This window comes from Bombina bombina, chromosome 1 (genome assembly GCF_027579735.1).
Source record: "Bombina bombina isolate aBomBom1 chromosome 1, aBomBom1.pri, whole genome shotgun sequence".
Classification (NCBI taxonomy): Eukaryota; Metazoa; Chordata; class Amphibia; order Anura; family Bombinatoridae; genus Bombina; species Bombina bombina.
In genome coordinates, this window is record NC_069499.1 from 1127910659 (window position 1) to 1127920407 (window position 9749).

Consider the following 9749-nt stretch of genomic DNA (forward strand, 5'->3'; position numbering starts at 1 on the left):
TATTTCTGTGCACGATACATCTATTTGTTTCTAATGCTGGCAATGAGTGTATCACTATATTGCTCTTAAATTACAAAACTATGAAATGTATCTATCAAAATTATTCTGTTTATGTGGTTCTAAAACTTGTGCATGTATGAAGATAATTTGCAATGCAGATAAATTGCTTTAATGTGCCTTTAAAGCTCATTCTTACCTGTTGGACTTGTGGGTCTGGTAGCATCTGGTCCACTTGGAGAAGAGTCCCAGGCTGAACTCCAAACCTGATCAGATGTTGTTGTAAGTGGTTGGAAGGTTGGATCCAGTTGTAATATCAGTTGATTTAAATTGTCTATAGATATGTCGAGTGATGGAGATATGGGGTCTCCTTTGTCACTGACTTGTGTATCTGTTCCTTGTTTTGGATAATTAGTGGTGGTACCTTTATCTCTGTATACTGCTTGGTGGATATTCTGTTGGTTGTGAACCACATTCTCTGCTGTTCTGGAAGGTGGGTTCATTTCCCCTGTATAAACACCTGTGCTGGTAAATACTTGACCATTAAATTGTGCGGGCACCTGCCCAACACATCTCTCTGAGCTATAGTAAGAGCATTTAGTAGTCATGGAGATGTTTCTAGGGTGCACAGGCTGTCTGAAACCACCATCTTCCTTTGATGCCATGCACACTGATTGTCCCACACGCAGAACATGGTTGGGTATCACTTGGGACATGATACAACCTTTATTCTCCAATAATTTCAAAAATCTACCTGCAACACAAGAGAATGGAAAAGAAATAGATAATTACAGTGATTGCCAGATAATATTATGATAATTTTATTTTATTTGCAAGTGATAATCATTCTTTGTATTAATATGTTGCTTGAAATGGATTATGTAAAATAGCTGGAATATCGAGCTGCTTTCCTGCTTTTTAATGAGACAAATCACTCCAATTCCTATGTTAGCCTATGGAATTGATCCTAGTGTTGGAATGTTAATAAATAATCTTCACATGAATTTAGGAGCTGGAAAGATTTGAATCACTTAGTTTGAACCCTTGGGGGCCGATTCATCAAGCTCTGAATGGAGCTTGATGCAGCTGTTTCCGTGAGAGCCTTCATGCTCGCCGGAAACACGAGTTAAGAAGCAGCGGTCTTAAGCAGCGGTCTTCACCAGAACTGTTGGTGCAATGATAAATGGCGACAGCGTATGCTGTCAGCATTTATTGATGTTCAGCGGACATGATCGCTACATTGGATCATGTCTGTCCGCACTTTCATAAATCGGCCCCTTGGTGACCATACGCAAGATTTGTCTTATATTTTGCCTCATCAGTTGGCCTGTTGCAATATTTAAGCTACAGGTTAACAAAAATAGTGTAGCTGATGTTTTTCATTTGTAATTCAAAGCTCTGTGCTAAAATCATTAGTCTATATTTAATGAGTAAGGACACAAATAATGGAGGTGCTGCTGTGAAACAATTAAATGCCAGCTTATTTGTGTCAATATTTGTAGTTAATCCCTAGAGAATGTTACATCTCTGGGGTAAAATGTGTTTGGGATGTACACTTAATTTATAATGCAAGTGCTAACCAGGTTATGGGATGCACACCAAGTCCAGTCCTTTTCCAGGTTTTGTGTGCATTTTCTAGGGAGACTTCTTTTACCTAGAGCATCATCACATGTGCAAGCACTGTTAAAGCCCAGCATGAATGGCGGAAAATAGGTCCCAAACACTGTCTTGTTTAGTGCATTTGGGTTTATGATCACTTGGCAAATAGCTGTAATTAATTCCTCCATTTTATGTTTCAGTATTTACTGCATTTGCACATGAGTGAGTGGCAGCTTTGACAGCAATGTGTGTGTGTTTGTGTGTGTGTAAATACTCAACCACACACATGTCTCAATGGCAGGTAAAGTATCTCTATTTATCAGTCAGAGGAAAAAGTTACTAGATCAGGCAATGCTAAGTAAAAGAAAAAAAAAACAAAGGTTTTATTTGTCTACTTCTAATCTAATCTAACCTATCTATCTATCTATCTATCTATCTATCTATCTATCTATCTATCTATCTAGCAATCATCTATCTATTATCTTTATATCTATTGTCTATCTATCAATCTATCTTTATATATATCACCTATTTATTATCTATCTATCTATCTATCATCTATTTATTATCTATCTATCTATCTATTTATCTATCCATCTATCTATCTATCTATCTATCTATCTATCTATCTATCTATCTATCCATCTTTCATCTATCCATCTATCATATTTCTATCTATCTATCTATCTATCTATCTATCTATCTATCTATCTATCTATCTATCTATCTATCATCTATCATATATGTCTGTTTATTGTATATATAAACAACAAAAAGAAAAATAACTAATAATAAATAAATAAAGCATACTGTACCTTACTGTTTTGCAGAATAGCCTTCTATTCCAGTTCACAGGCTGAGATGAAATAGTGAATCTGAAACTTTTGAGGTATATATATATAGAGAAACTGCCTTAGAGTAACTCTTCAGATGCTGCCACATGTGGATAACACTACTATTCACATGCAGCTAATGTCTGGAGCCTAGATAGGGATGTAATGAGTTAATCTGCCTCCCACACTGAATGAGTCTTGCCTCCGGCTGTGGGCGAGTGCAGACAGTATACACCTTTATGTGAAGGGCGGGTGGAGCTGTGAGAGGTGCAGATGCAAAGAAAAAATCTCTGACGTCAAGTCCATGTGTAGACAAATCTAGAAAAACATCACTGCATGGTGACACTGGGCATAATACAGTGAAAAACATAGTAACAGCAGAATTGTTTAGAGATAATGAAAAAAGTGGAACAATATTTCAGAAAATTAAATGAAAACCTGGGAAGATAAATAAAAGATTCAAATAAAGTAATACTGGGGACATGGAGACCGAGTGGGAAGAAATGGATTAAATATATGGGACAAAGTAACCACTGAAAGAAAGTGTCATTTCTGTTTCTTCAGACATATTTAACAAATAACTAAGTAGGTTCCTCTTTATGCAGGTGTTTAATAACTCCCAACACTTATTGTACGCAGCTTTGTATCCTGCATGCATTTTCCTTTACTGCAAGATCTGTCCTAGAAATAAAAAGCTCTAAAGCTCTTTTGGGAAAAAGCACTAGAATAAATACATTCTTATTTTATTAACTCCAGCATTATAAAGGGACAGTATACACTCATTTTCATATAACTGCATTTAATAGACACTACTATAAATAATAAGATGCACAGATACTGATATAAAAATCCAGCATAAAACTGTTTGAAAACTTACTTAGAAGCTCTCAGTTTAGCTCTGTTGAAAAGGTAGTTGTAAAGCCCACTGCAAGTGGGAAATAAGACACTCCCCCCCCCCTCCCCCTTCTTTTGCATATGAAAAGACCCTTTACACAAACAGGAGCAAGCTGGAGTAGGTAGTCGAGCGTATTCTCATAAAACTTTGGGACTTGGTTAGGAGTGTGAAAATCAGAGCAATGTTATTTAAAAATAAGCAAAACTATACATTTAAAAAAACAAAAAACTTCATGGGCTATAAAAATAGATCATCTACAAAACATTTATGCAAAGAAAAAATGAGTGTATAATGTCCCTTTAAGTGCTTGTTGTTAAAAACACTGGCAATAACTAGGCATCACTATGTCCATAATAATAATACAACACATACTGACAAATTAATTTAGCATAATGGGCTAGCTTTCATTAACAAATTTAAATCATGTGGACATAGGGTTGTCAGGTGTCCAGTATTCAACAGGACAGTCCAGTATTTAAAGCAGGATGTAGAGTAAAATCTTTACAAAAATACTGGACACTTAATGTCCAGTTTTTTTTAAAGTTCCTATGTGTTTGGTAAAAGTAAAAGGCCTTCTATGCCTCAATGCATAAACTTTCGATGTTTGCGGAGTGAAGCGCGTTGAGGTATTTGGTCCCAGTAGTGTATCAGTATCCACACATTCTGAACAAAGAGGTGCTGGGTTTTTGGCATGATTGCCATTTGCACTAAAGGTGTTGAATACTTTTCTACTTTGGCCCCCGGAATGCGAGGAAGACTGAGGGTATACCTTTAATTTCTGGGCAGCATATCAGAATCCCGAGGACTCACCCTTACGAATGAGTGTTGAGCTGAACGGTATGAACACACAGTGTGCCGCATTGTGCTGTATATGTTGATTTCTCACAGTGATCATACGAGTTGCTGTCTATTAACAGGGGTGCATTTACTTTTAACATGAGTCGAAATTTCGCTCTTCTCTCCTCTTTTTTAACAGATTGTTTGGGTGTTTTCTACGGGACACCCACATTTGAAGAGCTATATAGATATATACTGTAGAGCTATAATTCATGAGCAGTGGAACTTTGTAACGTGTAGTGTTTTTTCATACTTGAGATATATTTCCCAAGTTGGGTGACGGAGGTACTGTAGTGACAAATGATCTATTCTATTTACTGGCTAAAAACATCCTCTGCTTTTTACCTTATTATAAACAGCTTTAATATATCATTGGAATATAATATATACATATATGGTTTCATTTTATAATTAAGGGTTTGAGACTAGGTAGCGCTATTTTATGTGTTTTGCATTACAAGTATGGAGCAGAAAGAAGTGTATGCAGTCAATGGGGTCAAATCACTTATGTTTACATGTGTTACTGGCAGCTAAAGAGATACAATAATTGATTTGTATGCTACTGGCAGCCAAGGAGTAAAATGACTGTTCAGTTTAGAAAAATATACATGTGTGATCAAGAGTGGAGGAGTCCAGTATTTTTGTGGTGAGCTAACAACCCTATGTGCACTTTAAAGGTGACATTATATTAATGGCCTGGAGACACAAGGTGATCATTCATACTCAGCTCCTTATGTTAAAGGAACAGTGAAGTCAAACCTTTATGATTCAGACAGAGCATGCAATTTTAAACAATTTTCCTGTATACTTCTATTATCAAATTAGTTTTGTTCTCTTGATATCCTAAGTTGGCTCAGGGGCAGCAATGCAATACTGGTAACTAGCTAGTGATTATTGGTTGCACATATATGTCTCTTATAATTGGCTCACCCAATATGTTAATCTAGCTCCCAGTTGTGCATTTTTGCTTATGAGCTCACCTAGTATCAATCTTCAACAAAGGATACGAAGCAAAGCATTTTTTAAAATTGTTTAAAATTGCATGCTCTATTTGAACCATTAAAGTTTAATTTTGACTTCACTGTCTCTTTAAAGAGACATAACAATTTAACTTGAAATACATCCAATTAGAAACATTTTGCAATGTACTCACCTTTCATGGACAACACTGAATGCATTGTACAACAGTAGGTTGATTGCATGCACATTGACAATGACATGTGATGGCAACAATTATGCATGCACCCAGTCTTCTACCATAAGAAAATGCAATGCTAGACCTATTTGTGAGGGACAGCCCCTAAACTAATTCTGAGCTATCTCTCTGAGCCAGCCATAAGTCCAGATTTGCAGAATTTCCCCTAGCCCTGCCCAGACACATCCATGAAATAACAGACACACCAATGATCCGCCCACTATCCACCCATAACAGCGCCCCCTCCTGGGACTCCCCTGCTTGCAAAATGGTGACCTCCTTAATACCTAGCCACAAATGTTTGTATGTATGTAATGTAAAAATGCTTGTGATTGAAATTGTTATGCATTACAGTGCAACTCAAATTCAGTCTTTAAGTCCCTTTAAGAAGAATCCAAATTAATCAGTCACTAAGCATACTTTTAGGTCAAGAAGCTTTTACTATGCATTTCATCTCTTTTAGTAACTTTAAAAAAAAATGCACACAAAAAAACAGACTAATCAGCAGCATTCAAAAACTCTTTCAGAAAAATTGTAAAATATAAAGTTCTAATCAAGCAGACCACCCAAAAACTACCTACATACAGTGCACTCACACACACAGAAACAGAGATACAAACCCTCACTCACACACAGAAACATAGATACAAACCTACACTCACTCACACACAGAAACACATACATACACTCACTCACACACAGAAACAGATATACAAACCTACACTCACACACACATAGAAACACATACACACACTTACTCACACACAGAAACAGAGATACAAACCTACACTCACTCACACACAGAAACACATACATACACTCACTCACACACAGAAGCAGATATACAAACCTACACTCACTCACACATAGAAACACATACACACACTTACTCACACACAGAAACAGAGATACAAACCTACACTCACTCACACACAGAAACACATACACAAACACACACATTCACTCACTCACAGAAACACATACACACACAGAGATTCAGAAACAGAGACACAAACACAGACATGCACAGAATAAAACACTCACAGAAACCCACTCACAAAGACACACACTCACAAACACACTCACATAGACAGACACACACGCAGAAATATTCACTCACACATACACAGAAAAACAAACACACAGACATGAACAGAAGCATTCACACACACTGAAACTCATGCACAGACATGGAAATAGAGATATACTCACACTCACAAACACACTCAAAAACACTCTCACAGAGACACACATACAGAAACAGTCACTGAAACAGATAGACAAATAGGGGCCTATCTATCAAGCTCCGAATGGAGCTTGATGCCCCGTGTTTTTGGTGAGCAGTTATGAAGCAGCGGTCACAAAGACCGCTGCTCCATAACCTGTCCGCCTGCTCTGAGCAGGTGGACAGACATCGCCGCAACTCAACCCGATCGAGTACGATTGGTTTGATTGACACCCCCTGCTGGCGGCCTATTGGCTGCGAGTCTGCAGGGGGCGGCATTGCACCAGCAGCTCTTGTGAGCTGCTGGTGCAATGCTGAATACGGAGAGCGTATTGCTCTCCGTATTCAGCGAGGTCTGGCGCACAACTGATCCGCACTGTCGGATCAGGTCCGCCAGACCTTGTTAAATAGAGGCCTATGGCGAGGTCTGGCGGATCAGGTCTGCCAGACCTCGCGGAATACGGAGAGCAATACGCTCTCCGTATTCAGCATTGCACCAGCAGCTCACAAGAGCTGCTGGTACAATGCCGCCCACTGCAGACTTGCGCCAGCAGGGGGGTGTCAATCAACCCGATCGTACTCGATCGGGTTGAATTCCAGTGATGTCTGTCCGCCTGCTCATAGCAGGCGGACAGGTTATGGAGCAGCAGTCTTTGTGACCGCTGCTTCATAACTGCTGTTTCTGGCGAGCCTGCAGGTTTGCCAGAAACACGGGGCATCAAACTCCATTCGGAGCTTGATAGATATGCCCCTTTAACAGCACTCACTAACACATAGAAACACACACAAATACTTACACACACATAAACAAACACAAATACAGACACTTATACAGAGACACAGATATTGGGGCCTATTTATCATGATGTGAACGGACATGATCCGATATTGCGGATCATGTCTGCTGCACATCGATAAATGCCAACAGCATATGCTCTCGGCATTTATCATTGCACCAGCAGTTCTTGTGAACTGCTGGTGCAATACTGCCCCCTGCAGATTAGCGGCCAATCGGCCTCTAGCAGGTGGTGTCAATCAACCTGATCGTATTCGATCGGGTTGATTTCCAGCAATGTCTGTCCGCCATCTCAGAGCAGATGGACAGGTTATGGAGCAGCGGTTTTAAGACTGCTGCTTTATAACTTGTGTTTCTCGCCAGAAACATGGGGGCCCCATGGACTCTTTCAGTCTATATAATAAACTAAAAAATGAAAATGGTGTATAGTTGACAAAAGTATAATATGAGATATTCCAAGACATTTTGAATAACCTGAGGGAAAGAAACTTTTGAATATTTTAAAAGATTAAAACATGGGAAAGGAGGCATTTTTTATTTTAGGAGGAAAAGTATATCAGGACAAGAGGACATTGGATGATTGGACAATGTAGGAGCATGCATGCAGGAAAATTAGCAAAAAGTACATCTTTCTAAAAATAGTGGTATGGGTTTAATATAGCTCTCCAGCAAACTTAGTGCTAGATTACAAGTGGCCTATTGAGCACGATCGATAAGGGCTTTATCTCGGCTCTTTGAGCGTGTCGGAAGTAGCACACATGTTATAAGTTGAAAGTAGGTGAATTCGCTTGAGCACAATTAAATTTAACGCTCGTCGGGATGGCGTGACTTCAGATCTTTGGTTAACTGTAACGCAAGAGAAAAAAGTTGCGCAAAACACATCAAAAATATATTAAAAGTACAGTTACACACATACTAACACTGTCTAAGAAATATTATTAAAAAAATATTGCATAAAAAAGTTCCAAGGGTTTAAAGATATGAGGTTTCTCAGGTGTTAGAAAAAAAAAGGACTGCAAAAGGGCTTTAACGTAGAGATACAAACATACTGATGTCTAAATATAGCGCTAAATAGCACACCACTTGTAATCTCACCCTTAATAAGCACTAATATGTACATTAAATCCAAAGATAAATATGAAAGACACAATACTATCCTAAAATTAAGCTTAATTACAAAAATAAATAAATACATTTTGGAGTTGACTGTCCCTTTAACACCAACTGAAGGCTGATGTTATAAGGAAGAGGTTAGTATGAGCTTGTCTACAGACTCTGATGACTAACAGACTTTTTTAGGTGCGTTTTGCACTTCCTATAGAAAATATAACCTCCCATGAGATTGCAGAAGCTATTCGTAAGTGAACCTCGGATGTTGTTGTTTGGTTGATTACTTTACCATCAGGGGTTCCAATACTTAAATGGCAGACTCCGTAGAATAGTTGTCTCTTTAAGTATTTGTAAGGGATAGAAAACTTTTATGATTTGACACACAAATGATTAATCAAGCACTGCAGTTAAATCACAAGTTTATATTAAAACTATATCTCTTTTGCTTTTAGTAAAAATGAAACTGAAATTGTTATTGTCGGCTAGCTTTGTCCTTAGACCCTTGGCAGAAATTAAAGCTTATGCTTACTTTTTTCTTCTGAGTGCTCAGTTCAGCCTTGAAAGATACATTGTACATAAGTATTAGACTTTTTTTTCTCTTTAGCAATATAACCAGTTATGAGTCCTAATCTTTATTATGACTAATACATATTTGTTAAAGGTACATGAAAAACAAAATATTTATTTCATGAATCAGATAGAGGATACAATTTTAAACAACATTCCAATTTACTGCTATTATCTAATTTGCTTCATTCTTTAGATATCCTTTGTTGAAGAAATAAACATGCACATGGGTGAGCCAATCACGTCTATTTAGATATGCTTTTCAATAAAGGATATAAAGGGAATGAAGCAAATTAGATAATAGAAATAAATTGGAAAGTTGATTAAAATCACATGCTCTTTCTGCTTGCTGATGGAAGATGCTTTTTACAGTTATCCCAAAACAAAGAGCAAATTGATAGTGTGCAAGACGGATTGAAGACCAGGCAGATTGAGAGTGACACAGATTGATTTTGTCCGCAAATGTATGTGGTGAGCAGAACACAACTGAAGCAACTTGTACACTTGAGTCCTGTTCTTGTTGAGATCTTGCTCAGACATTTTCCAACAAATGATTACAAGTGGTGCGCTAATGAGAACATGGGTCTTGATAATCAGTATCACTGGACTGGGCTAACATAAGTGTTCAACTTGATATTACAAGTCCATGGTAAATCATATTTACCAGAGATGAGTTATTGCGGCCGACATTGCTC

At 37.9% G+C, this 9749-nt stretch overlaps 1 protein-coding gene across 1 annotated transcript in view; it reads right to left on the reverse strand.

Moving 5' to 3' along the window:
- TNS4 (tensin 4) overlaps positions 1-2543 on the reverse strand; it is a 36363-nt gene extending 33820 nt beyond the window's left edge. The window contains exons 1-2 of the mRNA XM_053698447.1: positions 2412-2543; positions 197-751 (exon numbers count right to left, since the gene is read on the reverse strand). Of these exons, the coding sequence (XP_053554422.1) occupies positions 197-713 (517 nt within the window). The 5' untranslated portion in view covers positions 714-751; positions 2412-2543. The remainder of the gene's footprint in view (positions 1-196; positions 752-2411) is intronic.
- Between the last annotated feature and the right edge of the window lie 7206 nt (positions 2544-9749).